The sequence below is a fragment of the Pyrgilauda ruficollis genome, unplaced genomic scaffold (genome assembly GCF_017590135.1).
Source record: "Pyrgilauda ruficollis isolate IOZ18807 unplaced genomic scaffold, ASM1759013v1 scaffold9, whole genome shotgun sequence".
NCBI lineage: Eukaryota > Metazoa > Chordata > Aves > Passeriformes > Passeridae > Pyrgilauda > Pyrgilauda ruficollis.
The window spans coordinates 3,228,463-3,244,590 of NW_024531043.1; the positions used below are offsets into that span (position 1 = coordinate 3,228,463).

At 50.7% G+C, this 16,128-nt stretch overlaps 2 protein-coding genes across 2 annotated transcripts; both read right to left on the reverse strand.

Moving 5' to 3' along the window:
- Positions 1–844: 844 nt before the first annotated feature.
- Positions 845–8,326, reverse strand: ACADS (acyl-CoA dehydrogenase short chain). Its single transcript, XM_041488838.1, has 10 exons — positions 8,220–8,326; positions 7,771–7,931; positions 6,143–6,292; positions 5,865–5,976; positions 5,331–5,482; positions 4,884–5,054; positions 3,548–3,685; positions 3,209–3,304; positions 2,825–2,881; positions 845–2,170 (listed from the first exon to the last, which is right to left on the reverse strand). The coding sequence occupies exons 1-10, from the start codon at positions 8,272–8,274 to the stop codon at positions 2,018–2,020; spliced, it is 1,245 nt and encodes a 414-aa protein (XP_041344772.1). The 5' UTR covers positions 8,275–8,326; the 3' UTR covers positions 845–2,017.
- A 3,791-nt stretch (positions 8,327–12,117) lies between these two features.
- Positions 12,118–15,636, reverse strand: UNC119B (unc-119 lipid binding chaperone B). The gene is made up of 5 exons (XM_041488843.1): positions 14,872–15,636; positions 14,271–14,384; positions 13,646–13,757; positions 13,269–13,441; positions 12,118–12,416 (listed from the first exon to the last, which is right to left on the reverse strand). The coding sequence occupies exons 1-5, from the start codon at positions 15,077–15,079 to the stop codon at positions 12,304–12,306; spliced, it is 720 nt and encodes a 239-aa protein (XP_041344777.1). The 5' UTR covers positions 15,080–15,636; the 3' UTR covers positions 12,118–12,303.
- Positions 15,637–16,128: the final 492 nt, after the last annotated feature.

The following is a 16,128-nucleotide window of genomic DNA, read 5'->3' on the forward strand; positions in this document are numbered from 1 at the left end:
GTGCTGAGCTCTCTGACTGAACCTGCAGAAAGCTTTTGTTCAAAAGCTTTTCCAAGCTTTTTTTTTTTTTTCTTTTTTTTTTTTTGCTACCTCGAGCTTGTAGGTTCTCTGTCCTCCATCAGCTGAGGTGGTCACAGCCAGCACAGTGAGTAACAGGGATGGTTTCATTCTGCTCTGGAGAGAAGCTGCAGCAAATAAGAGCTGGTAATGAGGGAGGCTGAGGGTGAAGAGGGGCACTCAGCAAGCACTGACAGCACAGCAGATCTAAGAGAAGCACCTGGATGAGAGGGAAAATGGGCTGGCAGAAGTGTGACTGTGCTGGCTCACTGGGGATTCATCTGGAGTGCAGCATAACAGGAACTCTGCATTCCTGAAGTCCTCACATCCCTGCAGCTCCTGTTCTACCTGAGTGGCTGTAAGGAGAAATTAGTGTAAAATAGTATCCCACATCTTCAGCTACCATCATTGAAGTGAGCCTGCAGCAATCAAAGAGGTGATACAGGCTGAAATCAGCCTTCATCCAGAGAAGCCCTCCATAATTTACAGCACATTCAAGATCATTGGAATGATTTTCCAGTAGGAATGCTCCTGTTGAATGCACTGCCTGGCGAGTTCTGTCAATCCTTATGCACAGTAGAACAAGGAGAAACTGAGCACTTGAGGCCCTTGCCCCAACACGCTGTTGCCCTCCAGCGCCCTGCACAGGGATGACGGACATCACTGAGAACTGGTCTCACTGGTGCATGCAGGCCCTACTGGTTTCTGCTCCTGCATCTTAGGACTGGAAGAAATTATTCTAAATTAATTCACATCTGCATCGAAAAAAAAGGTGAGGGAGTGATGGTCCTTTAAAATCAGGTTTTATTTGTCTTCTCTGCTCTCTCATGTAACAGAATCCTGCTCTTCTTCTCTGCACACAAGTCTAAATAAATGGCACCACAGGAAAATAACCATTTCCCTCTAGTGTACTTGTCTGGACAAGGAGGCGGACCGGACCATACAGGCTCTAGTCTTAATCCTCTCCCTCTTCTCTTGAATTTAGAGCTTTTCCTTTGGCTGTTGATCCTCCTAAAGTTAATGTCGTCTTACCAATGACCACTGATTGAGGATGTACTACTGCTAAAGCTTCCTGGTGAGGTTTGTGTGTCATCTCTTCATTTCTTCGTTGCCCAAAACATGTCAAGATTAAAAGCTGTTACTGCCCTATCAGGCACTTCCTTTCCTGCTGATATTGCAGAAGCAGATTTGGGAGGAGAGTGGGTTTTTTGTTTGTTTTGGTTTTTTTACAAAGTAATCCTAGGCACTGCAGCTTAGCTGTCCTTTGCTTCTGTCCCTACAGCCCAGAGCAGCTGAGTGAGCAGGTGCTGGGCCCTGCTGGCCCAGATCGAGGAATTCTTTGCATTTTCAAGTCTATGCAGACAGCAACTACAGTCTCTGCTCAGCTATTCCCCTGTGTGTGGGTTGTCCCTGCATGTCCTCATGTCTGGCTCCTCTCCTGCTGGAAGTGAGAAGGGCCCTCCTGAAGGGATTACCTCAGCCCGGGCTGTCCCAGTAGGAGCTCACACACAGCTGCATCCCTCACCTGAACTCCACTGAAGACTGATCTACAGAGGCATGTGACCAGCAGCCTGGAGCAGGGCACAGGGTCACAGCTCTCAGCATCTCTAACTCCGGCGCTCGTTATCCAGTGCCACGTAGTGACAAATTTAGCAAAACACAGTGGCTGGCAAGTGCTGTCACTGTGCCACTACCAAGCCATTCCAACAGTCCCATTTAGCAAAAGCCCCAGGCTGCCCTGTGAGCAGGTTGCTTCCTCCCTCCTGCACTCACAGCCATAACTTACAAACCTCAGTGCGCCATACTTTGTCCAAAGAAGAATCAGCACATTTCAACTAGAGGGTCAGTTACTCATTGATGAGGAAAACCTCCATCAATAGCCTCATTCAAGAGGGTCAAACTCCATCACTGTGCACCATTACACTGCACCTGGGGCAGTGTGCTGCTCCAGGCAGCTTCCTCAGCCTCGGTAGGCCTTCAGCAGCTGGCCTGCAATCACCAGTCGCTGGATCTCACTGGTCCCCTCGTAGATCTCGGTGATCCGAGCGTCGCGGTAGTGCCGTTCCGCTGGCATCTCTGTCACATAGCCCATCCCACCCAGGATCTGGATAGCCTGAAACAAAGGCAGCAGCTTAGAAAGAAAGTAGGGTCGCAAAATCTGTTTTCTACAGAATGCACACGCGCACAAACAGCCATTTTAAGAGGAATTGAGCCTACTGCAAGCATAATGGGGAGGGTGGGACACATGGGGATGACTGCAGCTCATTTATGATAGTAGGAATACATAGGATTGATCTGGGTAAGAACGATGTGGATATTCCAGATGGGCAGTTAATTGCTTCAGAGGTATCTGTTATTATATTTATGAATAATATTCATATTGATGCTTTTATGAAAGACAGGGGACACTAAACCAAGGAACAGAGGCTCTCATCCAGGTGCAGTGGTGATGACTAGTGGCCCCATGCTCTCTCCCACATTTTGCTGCTGCTCCTTAAAACTGCCACTGCCCTGGACAGCAGCAGGCACAGGCCACTTCAATAATACAGCTGCCACAGGCCAGTACAAACCCCTGCCCTCCTCCTATTTCCCCACAACCTGTGGAGATGGTTGTGCTAGACGGCTTCAGCCATAGCGTGAGTTGCTTGCTTTGGTTGGTGTGTTTCAAATATCAATTAGTAAATTCCATCCCACCTTCCCAAAGCACTTGTGAGACATCCAAAGTCCCTTCCCACATAACATGTCACAATTGTCAATTTACAGTTACCTGATGAGCAATGGACGTTGCAGCTTCTGATGCAGCCAGTTTGGCCATTGCCGCTTCCTTTGGGGAAGGAAAACATCACTGAGAGTGCAGCTGTACAAAAAGGAACCCCTCACCTGCACAAGGAGCCTGAACACTCACAGAGCAGCTGTGCAGAGACACAGGCCTGATGATGGTGCCAGCTGAGAGCAGCCACCCCTCTCCCCTTGGCTACAACCAGTGCTGAGCTCAGGGGGCTGCCCAAGGGTGGGCAGCAGGCCCAGGACCTGCCGGGGGTTACGCCCCAGCAGCGCAGCCTGGGCAGGCGCTGAGCACAGCAATGCTCTGTGGAGTGGGGCTCCCTGGCTTTGTGCTGTGGCTGCTGGACAAAAGCAGGGCTGGAAATACCTTAGTGAAGGGCTTTCCATTGTCCTTCAGCATAGCAGCTCTCCAGGTCAGCAGGCGTGCACCCTCCAAGGCCACAGCCATGTCTGCCAGCTTGAACTACAACAACAAAGAGTGCCTTTGGTCCAGGGCCTCTGCCTGCACAAGCGGCCAGCTGAGTTCTTCCACCCTTGGGGCTGTCTAAGGAAAAGGAGCCTCTGTCCCAACAATTAGTTTTAACAGCATTTGAAAACAGAATTATCACCCTGTTTATCCCAGACAGTACAAAGTGCACTGTGTGCCTGGTACCACGCCCACACAGACTTTCCACCAGCCCCAGCAGCCTGCGTGCCCTGCTCATACCTGCACTGCCTGGAGCTTTGTGATGGGTGACCCAAAGGCCATTCTCTTCTCAGCATAATCCACAGCACAGTCCAGAGCTGCCTGTGCTATTCCAAGTGCCTGTGAGGCAATACCAATTCTTCCTCCATCCAGAGTTTGCTGAGGAAGACATGAAATACATGTAAGTCAAGTCATACTTGAGCAAGAATAGTACACACACATTTCTGATGTTGCTGGAAAGCTGCCGTAGCCTTAAAATATTCTGGTCAGAGACCTCCTTGATTCACAATGTTCCCAGTTATGCAGGAATAGAGAGCTGTAACAAGCACTGCTGCTGCAGAGAGAAGGCAGGAGTTCAACAGCAGAAGGAGAAATGAGAGGGATTGCTTATTAGCTGGGCAAAAAACAGAGGGAGCAAAATAAGGGAAGCAGCACAACAAGGATCTGCTCTGGAAGGGGCTGGAAAGACTCCTCAGGCAGACCAAATGCACTCTGCAGCTGATTTTACTTTGGAAATCTTTACTTTTTTACCCTCATCTTTTGGACACACATGGGAAAGAAAGCGTTTTTCAAACTCACTAGTGAACCCAGTCAATTACCCAACTTAGCTCAAACACCTACTCTGCCCCTCTGTGCACAGAAAGAAATTGCAGCACAGGGAGAAAAGGCTTTATCTTCTCAACCCTAGGCTGAAGGTCTTTAAAAGAACCTGTCAGTCACCAACCACTATTAGTTCTGGACATAATGGAACGGGTTCTGATCCAGGGAGCTCAGCCTAAAATGTCAGGCCAACAAAGGGTGTTTTGCCCCTCCAGAGCGAGCAATGACCACTCTCAAAGGACAGTGCTTCACTGCAGGAAACAAAGCTGTTCCCAGCTGCCTTGCTCCTCCTCAGAAGTCACATGCATACCATAACTCAGCTGTCATTCACCTTTAGACACTCTGCAGAAGTTGTCACGGGCCTCCAGGACAACTTTCCTCTGCCACAGTACTCACATGGGGAAATGCCATGTTTTCCCTTTATCTATGGGTACAACTGGAACAGAGGATTGGGAAAGAAGAAAAATTGAAATATACTGCCCCTGCTGACATAGCACCTCAGTGGTATCAACACTGCTCCAGCTGAGAATTGCCACAATAAAAGTGATATCAAAGATCTCTGTAAATTAAACATTCATCAAGCTCTAGGAATGATTCCTCCCATGTTGGCAAGAAGGGTCAACAGCTTAACACGACACAGAACAGCTTATGAAAGCAGTCCTCACTGAAGTGACTGCCTCTGGAAATGGTTTACAAAACTGTAAGCTTGGGAGCTACAGCTGTACACCCCCACAGCTGCACCCCATCCCTCTCTTACCATGGCGATTTTGAAGCCCATTCCTGGCTGCCCCAGGAGGTTGCCCTTGGGTATCCGGCAGTCCTCAAATATCAGGTTAGCAGTGGAAGAGGCTCGGATTCCCAGTTTGTCTTCTTTCTTCCCCAGTGACAGCCCAGCTGTTGGCATGGGAACCAGGAATGCACTAATGCCCTGCAACAAGACCCAAGCTCTTAGCAATGGTGTCTTTTTACCTTCCCACTTCCTTGGCTGTCAACAGGTTCCCTCCATTTTACATAAAAGCCACATGTCCAGGTAACCAGGAGGAGGGAGAGGAGAGCTGAGACAGAACAAAACCAACGCACATCAGGCCCTCCACTGGTCAATGCCTGCGCGGCTCTAAAAACAAGAGTCCCTGCTGTGGCAAAGTGCTTCACCAAAACTCCTTCACTCCCACCCCTCTTTCCTGACTGATGCAAACTATCACACCTTGTGCTTCAGGGATTTATCCGTAGTAGCAAACACCACGGTGGCCGAGGCGTCCCAGGCGTTGGTGATCCAGGCCTTGGTACCGTTCAGCACCCACTCATCCCCATCCAGGCGTGCCACAGTGGAGGCTGCACCCGCGTCGCTGCCGTTTCCTGAGCAAAGCAGCAGCAAACAAGCCTCAGGTGATCAGTGACCCACTGGGGGTGAACCCACCCCCCACCTACACCCCATCAGCTCATGGCACCTCTTGAACTGTGGCAGTGTCACCACTGTCCCTCCCACAGAACATGGAAAGGCCCATGTGTGTGTAAGATGTCTTGCAGAGCTCTGCTCACATGGAATGGGTATTTTCAGCAGGGACCACAGGATGGCAGTTCATGCCTTGGTTACTGAGACTCCACTCACACAGAACTGCTATAAACCATCCTCCTACAAACTGTTCCAGTTTCAAAGACCTAAAGCCCATCCCAAACCTGACCAAGGAAAGAAGCTACACCACGTTCTTTGCAACAGGGATGGTAACAGTCACATCACCTGGTTCACTGAGGGCAAAACATCCAATTTTCTCTCCACTGGTGAAGGGAGCAATCCACTGGTGCTTCTGCTCTTCAGAGCCAAACTTGAGTATTGGCCCTAAATACAGGGACTTTAAGAATTTCGTGATGTTAGTGCCTCTTGAAGGTACAACCAATCGAGTAGCTCTCTAATGTGCTCTCCAACACACCAGAGAACCCAGCACAGGAACAGATCCACTTCTCCCAAACACCCCTGTGCCACGCCAACCTCACTTGACGCCTGCCCCTCACACTCACGTTATTGACGCTGACGATGACGCCCGTGGACGCGCAGCCCCTGCTGATCTCCTCCACAGCGATGGAATAGGCCAGGTAGTCGAGGCCTGCTCCTTTGTACTTCTCTGGCACGTCCATAGCCAGCAGCCCCAAGCCACCCATCTTCTTCACCTGCACACGGGGAATGGACAGGTGCCATCCTCTGCAGCACCAGCGTGCCAGCAAATACAGACACGTGGAGAGCAGGACATGTCATGAGAGGGCCACACCCAGAGGAAAAGATGCACACAACTCCTGGTGAAATGGGAATCTGAACAAACTGGTAAGTGTCCCCAGATCCCAGTGACTTCAGCAGGAGCTGTACACAGTCACTGTTGTTTAGGCTCTTGATTGTTTAAAGAGCTTTCTTCAGTACTGGAAGCGGGGAGCCTTCTGAAGGTGAAATATGGAGACAGAACTCCACCAGCATTTTCTCAGCCTCCCACCAAAGCTCTACCCTTGCATGTCTCCTGTCAGTAGAAATGGAAATCTAGCTGATAAAAATCATCAGAATTTTACCTTTGAGTCTGCTGAGCTTCAGCCTAGGACTGCACAAAGGAAGAATTTCACAGAATGAATGACTGCAGAAAACAGTGGTGCAAGGTGATTTTTTTCATTCCCAATAAAGCCAAATCTTGCTTCCCAAAGAATTTTTCTGTTAGTTACATTGCAATCAATCCACCCCAAGTTTCCCAGCTAGACCCCTTGCTTTGCAACCGCAAGCCTCTGCTTGCTTTTAGAGCAACTAAGGAGAATTTTTAGATACATAATTTCCCTCCTATGTGGGCACCCAAAACACCAATCCTCCACATTAAATACAGAAGATGAACAAGACAGCCACTGATTCGATGTATGTTGCTTCATCTTATTAAACACTCGCTGGCATCTTGAATTTTCCCCTACACATTCAATTCAAAAGACTCAGAATCAAATATAAAATTCTCAGATGAGAACAGTAAGGAGTAAAGTTATTTTCTTCTTTAGGGTAATTGTGACTTTCCTGGCTACCATCCTTATACCTTAAGAGAAAGAGGAATGTGACAAAAGTCTCATGCCTCTGACAGTGTTTGCCTGCAGTCTCTTGGCTAATGTAACAGGATCTATTTTGCTGCAGCTTTGTATTTCATTGCTTAACATGCACACTGGTGTCTTTCCACATGAGAAATCACTGGTTTGGCTGCAATTTCAATTTATTCACAGCCCCAGGGGATGAACAGCATGCACCTCCTGATAGTTTTTTTCCACCATCTGAAATGCATTCATGTCATCTATGATTCCTCACCATAAACCATTATATGTAGTCTGCAAAAGTATTTGATTAATTTTATAAATCAGTTTTATAGTTTTTATTACAGTCCACAGATAAGTCGGTAAGAGAACTAAAAACTCAGTGGTAGTAAAGTCAGATACAGAGAAACACAAATAAAAGTGAAGAGCTCAAAATGCCCTGTGGGAATTACAATGTCCACATTCAGAGCAACTAGTTGGTCTAAACTTTAATTTTCTGCTAAACCGGCGCTGGATGTACATTCTGCCTTAGCCCCAGTGGTCCTGCCCCAGGGCACCAGGAAGGGGGTCTCTGGCTGTGCCTTCCCAACCCTGGCACCCACCTGCTCGGCCGGGAAGCGGTGCTCCTTGTCCAGCTGCGCTGCCAGCGGCATCAGCTCCTTCTCTGCGAAGTCCCGGACCGTCTGCCGCAGCATCTGGTGTGTCTCGGGCAGCTCCGCGCTCTGGTACACGGTGTGCAGCCGGCGGCACCGCAGGGCCAGCGCTGGAAGCGGGGAGGGCACTCAGCGCCGCCGCTGCCCTTCACACGGGGCCAGGGGTGGGCGCCGGCCCGTGAGGATCCCCGGGGCCGGGACACCTTCCCGCGGCCTCAGCTGCGGCCCGGCTGAAGGGCGGCGCCACTCCCGCGCCTGAGGGGACTGGCCTCAGGCAGGCCCTGAAGGGCACCGGGACGCCACCTCCCGCGCAGGCCACGGCCCCTTCCCGCCCCTCCCGGGTGCCCCGCAGCCGCCCGAGCAGCCCCAGCAGAGGGAAGCCGCTCCGCCGCCCTCACCCCGGCGAGCTCCGCCGCAGCGGGACACGACCGCCGCCATCGCCGCCGCCGCCATCGCGCCGCCTGAGGGAGCGCGGGGCCACGGCGCGCACGCGCCGCCCCCTAGCGGCGCGGCCCCTCCCGCCCCTTTATTCCTACTGCTGGTGACAAAACCACGGGTGTACAAACACAGCGGCACCGCGGGGACACCCCGGCCACCAGGACAGCCCCGCGGCGCTGCCACGGCCACGGGAGCAGGGTCCGAAGGGGACAGCACAGAGGAGTCCACGCGCCAGCAGCCCCAAGGCCACACTGTGAGAATATAAATATGTGTCCTGTAACAGCACTGGGATCCAGGCAGGCGCAGAGGGCGTTTGCTGGTGTTCACTGTCCTGCTGCTGAAGAGGAAGAGGTGCTGACTCCACCAGGCTGCCATCACTCAGCCTCGTCCTCGGCAAGGACAGGAGATGGCAGTGTTTATGTCCGAGAGTCACAGCCGACAGCCAGCCAGGCTCTGGGGCAGCACAAGGCAGCTCCATTTCACAGGACAGCAGGGCAGAAGACTGGGAAACAGCTGACGATGATGTGATGAAACACAGAGCTGAGAAGTAGAGTTGCTACATTTGGACCTTACTGCTTCACCACCACCTTCCTCCTTCATTTCTGACCACTAAACACTTGTTTTATTCTTCCTGAACCCTCAGATAATGAATAAGCATCCCCAAGCACCAGAGAAGACGCTGCTGCTCCTCTGCAACATGAGACATTGAGAGTCCTCAAGTACACACACAAGACATTTCCTACCAAAAACAGAGGACAAGGACAGAAGTACCCAATCCATACAAGAGATGACCTTCCTTCACAAGGTGCAGTATGTATTCAACACTCAAGGTACGAAAATAGCTTTCCAGGAAGTTTGCTGGCATGGATCCAAAGCCCTTGCCTCAAAAATGGGAAAAAGAGGTCCTGGTGGTAAGAGGACAAATACTGGAAAAAACATACTATGAGCTTGTGGGTTTGGTCCCTTTCTTTTTGAAGTTTTAAGTTGAACTCAGTATGGTCCCAACTTTTTTCTTTTTCCAACTCAGCACAAAACCTGAGAGAAGTAGTCTTTGATACCTTTTTGCTTGCTCAAACTCCAACTGACACTGAAAGCATCTCCTTTGCCTGCAGCACCAGGTTACAACTGACCATCCACCTGTCAAGGATGTGATCCCAGTGGAATTTCTTCCAAGCTCACTGGCATGAGTAGCTTTGACCCATCATTAAAACACCAGAGCACACACTCCAGAAGGAAGCTGGTCTGCTAAACCATGTTTACCAAAGAAATCATCCCTGCCACAAAGGAAAGAGGCTTTCTAGAAAGTACCTAAGAGAAAAGGAATCCTAAGCAAGCTACTAAAGTAGGGACAGGAGTTTGGAAATCCCTGACCTTCTGGATTACAATCAACTTTTTCAGTGCTGGGTTGCCCTCTTATAGGGACTTTCTTTTTCCTGCAGCATGCTTTTAGGGCAAAGACCTTCTGATTTGGCAAAGCAAACAAACTCAGCTAAAACCCGCAGGGTGCTACTGCTGCCTGCGAGTCTCCCGGTTTTCCTCCGCTTCTCCCTTTTATTGCTGAACAGCTAACACATTCACCAGTGTGAAAGCAACCGCTTCGGTGCCGTTTCCTCGTCTCTGCTGACAGCCAAGGACAGGAATTCCCTTTTCCTAGCGGGACCCAACGCCGGCAGCGCGCTCCCGCCGCCAGCAGCCGCTAGATGGCGCGCGCGCGCCGTGCGCGCCCCCACTGCCCGTGCGCGCCCCCGCCCGCCCTGGGGACGAGCCCATCCGCCTTTGAGGAACCTTTACAGCGACAGAGAAACAGATGGGAATCGTCACACTCGTAAGAAAAGTGAGAGGTTGCTTCATGTAGAAAGTGTGATAAAAGTAACGTTTAAAGGCACCTGGATTTATACTACATATAAAATTCAGTTCAATATGCTAAAATTTGCCAGGGGATAACGAGTAGGCTCTTCAGACACTATTTCTGAACACTTCAGGATGAAAAGCACACTTCCAGGCAGTTCTGCTTTGTGGTGAGTAACTTAGAGCAAAGCAAATGCTTCCCACCTCAGAGGCACAGCATGAGGGCTGTGGAAGGTGTTCACTGTAAGAGGCATCTCAGGGTCCACCTCAACAGCAGCTTTAACTAATCCTGAAGATCCCAAACAAGATTGCATTAGTGCCTGTGGAGATGCTGGAGAGGATCGATGGTGGCAGAATAGTTCTTCATCTTTCCATCAGGCAGACCTTGCCCCTCCACATTCCCAAGACATTTGTTGTGGTTGCTTATGATTAATGCTCCACCCAGAACAGGTCATTTGTTGTGGTTAATCATAATTAAGTATCTTCCTAAGAGCTGGAGATTCATTCATGGCTGCCACCCCACACACTCTCACTCCTTACTCTGATGCCAGCTGATGTTCCACGCCAAAGTTACTTTCACTAATGTGGAAGTAAAGGCAGTGGTTTCCTATTGCTGTCTGCATTAACAGGTTCTAGGCTCTGATGTCCACCCCACTCAATCCTGCTAAAACACAAACTACTCTGAATCCCTCTTAGCACAACAGGTAACCATTGAAGAGTTAGGTTTTAACAGTCTCAAGAACAAATGGAACTAGTATTAGGAAAGGTCTCCAGTCTAGACACAACGTAATTCCTCTAACAAGAGACACAACTGACCAGCCCAGCATGGGGACAGGAAAAGTACCAGTCTGGAGAGCCAACAAAACTGGCAAAAAAAGTTCCAATAGCTGAGATTTTGCACAGTTGGGAGCTTGCCCTGGCACAGCTACTGGCAAGACACAGGTCCTCCTCTTCCCACTGCATGATGCTGTCTCCCATTGCCAGATCCCAAACACAGCTGTGGTATCAACCTCAGCAGCATGACTTCCTAAACCATAAATAAGCAGCTGGGCAGGCAGAGCAATGATGGGAACAATGAAAAAGAGAACCATGTACATTCTCACTTTCCAAGGATCCCACTCCACAACACTGAGTGATCTGACCTGGGAAGCTTTTAGCTACTAATATCTCCACTGCAACAAAGAAAATGAGCTGGTGCTGCTCACAGCAACTCTGACAGATCAGTCAGGTTTACAAGTACAGACTGAAGCCTAGGAAGCTCTGCTTCCTACTCATTTTTCAAGTGATTTTCCATATTCTCCCTTTTTCCTCTAAGCCCCACTAGAGTGACACCTTCACTCCAGTCAGGCTGACAATGTGCTGTCCACCTAAAAAGCAATACATTCTGTACCAAGGGCCAAAAATTCCTACAAAGGGAAGAAGAAGAAATGGTAAATATAGTGAGATTAATTTCAGCTCTAAGGTTGACCCCTGAGCTCCAAAATTCAACAGTTTGATCATAAAATCTCAAACAGAAGGACAACCCCCTTTTTCCCCTATCTCATATCTCTAGTGAAATCTCTGGCAAAACAGAGCTTAAATGCTCTTAGGGGCAGCTCAGGCCCCAGAGGCAGATGGAATATTCCTGCACTGCTTAGAAGCTGAATTAGTCTCTTTCCCACTGGAGAATTTTGCGATGCACCCTAAAAAACAATGTCAGCAATGCCACAACCAAAACCACTGCCACTGAAGAGATGATCTATCCAACTGAACAAAAGATCTGCTCTTCAAGCATTGCTAGCTACTTGAAGGGGTTAAGATTTTCCTGCTAAGAAACAGCTTAACACAAATAACCTGACCTGTTGAAAAAGGATATTCACCTAAGAGGTGAAACATCAGAAGCACTAAAGGTGCAAACTAACTAGAAAGACTAAGAGCAAGAATTGTCTAAGAGTCCCTCTGATCACTGACCTAACAAGGTTATCAGAAGATAGCCAGGAACAGAGAAGGAGAGGCAGGAAACGCTGAGTCTCAGGTAGAGAGGTGTTGTTGCAGGGAGATTTCCTTTGAGGAGCCGTCATCTTCGCTTCACGTTCTCAGCCTCATGCACAGAGAAAAAGTTTGGCAAGAAGCTTTGTTGCACGAGACAGCAACTCCAGTCCACTCCTGCACATCTGGAATGGTTAAGGGCATCACAGCATCCAGAAGACAGAATGATTACTGTCCTCCATTGTAAGCATAGTCGGCCTTGTTGTGCATAATCAGCTTGTTGTCCACAAAGTAAAAGCTGTCCGAGCGCGTCTCGTATGGGTTTTCAACCATCAGACGGACTGTGAAAGAGAAAGCTCCATTACCTTCAACAGCCAGCCACAATCAGGATAAAAAGGACTCTGCCACTGGATTTACTAGGCTGATGCTCTGCCCTACCCCAGGAAGAGAAGCAAATTGCTCTTCTGAGCTTACTTCAAAAGCTGCACCCTGCCCTTTCCCTTCTTCCCATTCACAGGACAAGTGCTGTCAAAAGCAAACAGAGGGGGAATGAAGTAACCTTACTCAAAATAATCTTGGAAACTGCCAGAGCCATGAATGGAGCCAAGCAATCATCCCAACTGTAAGCAGAAGGAGCTCCCCACATGTACACAGGCACGATGAAAACCCCAAACCTTCCTCACAGCCAGGCAGCCCCACAAGGGCCCCTGTGCCTCTGCTCTATCCACCCCGAGGTCAAACATACCCTGTGCAATCTGTGTTTGCAGAGATCTTAGCAGGCTTAAAAACAGACCTCAGGGAAGAACCAGTTCTGTTCCAAAGCAGGACGCTCTCGCCCTAACAAGCAAGTGCAGAAAACAGATGGGTGGCTATAAAAGGAACCCTTTCTTTGGTGCTTTGTTTTCTTCTGGGCCACACTACGAGGTATCAGGCATGTCAGCCCTGTGACTCTGATCAGTTCTTGCAGCCTGTGACTTAGCACAGGTTGTCTTAGGCTTTCATTTTCAAAGGTGGAGACTTTGCAGCACAAATCTCTAATTCAGAGAAGATTACACATTGCTAAACTGGGAACCTGTATCTGTTTGTTCCTGTCCCCTCAATCCCAGTCACAACTTCTTTCACAAGTAGAGGGAGAGAATGAGCAGATGCACACACAAACAAAACACCACTCACTGCGGCAAAGGAGTACTTACTAAGGTCTTCTGAGAGCTGAGGGAATTCATAAATGTGTTCACATGTGTTCCTGCTACTGGGGATGCAGAAACCAAAATCAAAATCAAAGTTCTTCAGCAAGCGATCTCGGAAGTAATGCCTCTCAATCATTCGGAAGTTTGACACTGGCTTTTCTCCCACTGTGAATTCCACTCTGCATGGAAGAATCAGGAAAAAACCAGTCATTGGGAAGAACAGAACCTTGGGCATGAGGCTACACAAGAGTCCTCTACAGGGAGTTTGATATTTGTAGTCTACGATAGGCTCTCTCGCGTCTTCAACCCAGTTTTGTTATAAACTGTCAAGTAACACTTTGTAAACATCCAATTCTCCCTTCTTTCCATGAACTCATACTCACGTTGCACCAACAGTCCGAAGACGGAGAAACGCTGGGGTGAACTGGTAGCGAACAAAGCGACCTGCACTTGCATCCAGTTCACTGCTGTCATCCTCATCCTCCTCAGCGTGCTCTAGAAAACACACCAGCCTGGAGTTACTCTGCTCCTAGTGTACACCTGAGGTGATACTGGCTAGTGGGTGTATCAGGCCAAGCTGCCGACTGCTTAGGTACTGAATATAAACACATTTAGTAATTGGTCTGAGACTTATACTGGCATGAAGTAAAAGAAAGGACTTGCCATGACAGCTGGCCCAGCCGTGGTGGCTCCAGAACTGGAGCCACCCCTCCCCTCAATCTCACATATCCCCCCTCACAACTGCCAATGCACATGAACTAATCTCTATTATAACCAGCCCAAAAAAGGAAGATTGCCAGTCAATAGTTCTCTCTCATCCAACAATAATCACATTTTTATCACAAGTTGCTCAGCATAGATAAACTCAGTCCTATGCCTAAAGGAGAAGAATGTAGTCATCAGGACATATACCAAAGGACCCTTTTGCTCAGTTTGCATGGGTCGTGCATTGCAGCCTCTCAGCTCTCTGAGTCTCTCTATCCTCCCTGCAACGTTTGCATGCTGTACCTGAAGCAGATGGCTTCGCAATTTCAAATAGTACTGTTCCAGTTTCAAGGTCCCGGATCTTAAACCTGGTAAAGTCGATGTTGTAAATGTTGTCCTCAGGTTTGCATAAATAATCTAGAAGAGAGAGAAAAAATATAGTAACGCTTCAAAACACCTCTGACCACTTATCAAATGAATTTCCCTTTTTGTTAGCCCCAGCCCGATAAGATACATACTGCTCGTTGTTTTGCAGAAGCTTCATGAAAACAGGACAAAATTAAGGATGTGAGAAACAAAGGCATGGTAAGTGCCAGGTAGCAGAGCAAGAATGGGATGCGATCAGGACAGAAAAGCAGAGATCAACAGCCCAGAGAAAAAAACCAAAAAAACCAAAAAGCCTCAAACAAATCAAAACCCACAAACAACACAAAAGCCCCCAAACTTTCTGGAAGTTGTACGGGAGCTGCCGGCGGGCGCACCCCGACCAGCGCGCCCGAGCCGCCGCGTCCCCCGCCGGCAGCGCCGGGCCGGGCCCCGCCGCTCCCCAGGCCGAAGGCGCGGCCCGGCCCCGGCGGCCCGGCCGGCAGAGCCCCCGCCGCTCCGGGGACCGGCCCGCACTTACTCTCCGTCACCCGGCACAGCCCCAGGACGTGCTCGGGCCGGACGGTCTCCAGCGCCAGCAACTCGGACTCGGTCCAGGGCTGCCGTGGCGGCGCATCGGCCGATCCGCGTCGGCCCCGCAGGCGGCTGAGCGGCCCCGCAGACCCCGGCGGCAGCTTCTTGTCCGGCCCCGGCGCCGCCGCCGCCGCCCGCGCCCTGGAGCCGCTCATGGCCGCTGCCAAGATGGCCGCCGCCCGCCTCGGTAGCTATGGGAGCGCGGGGCGGGGCGGGGGCCGTTGCCAGGCAACGCCGCGCCCGAAGCTCAGCAGGGCCCGCCGCGGTCGCGCCTGGATGGGTGACCCAAGAGCCTCGCACGGGCACCGCCGGCGCGGCAGCCGCTCTGTCTGGGGACCCAGCGGGACAGGCCGGCTGGAAAAGCTAAGTTACCTGAGGGAAAACAACACAAAGAACAAACAAAACCGGCCCCACTCCCGCTGCCCCCGGCCGGCTGCCAGCCCGCGTCCCGCTCCCGCCGCACCGCCCGGTCGGCACCCCTGGCTGGCCACCTGGGCTCCCGGGTCTGAAGGCGCGGCCTGAACCCGCAGTGCAGCCGGTGACACAGAGAGCAGGCAGCCCCGAGAGCCCCGCTGTTCAGGGGACGGGGCAAGCACTTTTCGGCAGCGTCAGCAAGACGATGCCATGGAGGGCACACCACGCTCCTCCTGCCCGGGGACACCCCAGCTGCTGTCCCTGGGGAGCGGGACAGCGACAGGACCGTGTGCTCCCGGGTCAGTGTCATGACCACACACCGGAGGCGGCAGCTGCAGACATCGGACGAGTCTGCGAGGAAGTGGGGAGATCCCACTCGGAGGGACTCGAAAGTATCAACACACGGAGGAAAGAATGTGTTTCTTCCCAAAGAGGGGCAGCCCACCAGCCCGCAGCAGGCACGCAAGAGCTGTCAAGAGTCACCTCCAGCCCTCTGGAGAATTGGGCAAGAAAAACATACGTCTGCATCCTCTTTTTGGAAGTCCTCCAGCAGACACTGAACACGCTCACGATGACCGGAAGCAGATTTTGAGCAGTGATTTGTGACGCTTGCTGTGGCTTGTGAGCAGCACACTCCTACTACTGCCAGCCAAATGCTATTTCAAAAAAACCTGCCCGCACCAGTGCTCCTAAATCCTCCCCGCTGCATGGGCTTGGTGCCTCTATCCTGTGCCCTAAGGAAGGACAGAGCCAGGCCTTCCAGAAAAGCTCCCTCTCTGCATGGCACCCT

Excerpts from the sequence above, each read along its gene's own strand:
- ACADS (XM_041488838.1), bottom strand. The coding sequence starts at position 8,274 with ATGGCGGCGGCGGCGATGGCGGCGGTCGTGTCCCGCTGCGGCGGAGCT. Across the intron at positions 5,483-5,864 it reads TTTTGCCCTCAGTGAACCAG|GAAACGGCAGCGACGCGGGT; the intron begins GTGATGTGACTG and ends TGCTTTGCTCAG. Across the intron at positions 2,171-2,824 it reads CAACGTCCATTGCTCATCAG|GCTATCCAGATCCTGGGTGG; the intron begins GTAACTGTAAAT and ends CCTTTGTTTCAG.
- UNC119B (XM_041488843.1), bottom strand. The coding sequence starts at position 15,079 with ATGAGCGGCTCCAGGGCGCGGGCGGCGGCGGCGGCGCCGGGGCCGGAC. Across the intron at positions 13,442-13,645 it reads CTTCGGACTGTTGGTGCAAC|AGTGGAATTCACAGTGGGAG; the intron begins GTGAGTATGAGT and ends TCTTCCATGCAG. Across the intron at positions 12,417-13,268 it reads TCAGCTCTCAGAAGACCTTA|TCCGTCTGATGGTTGAAAAC; the intron begins GTAAGTACTCCT and ends TCTCTTTCACAG.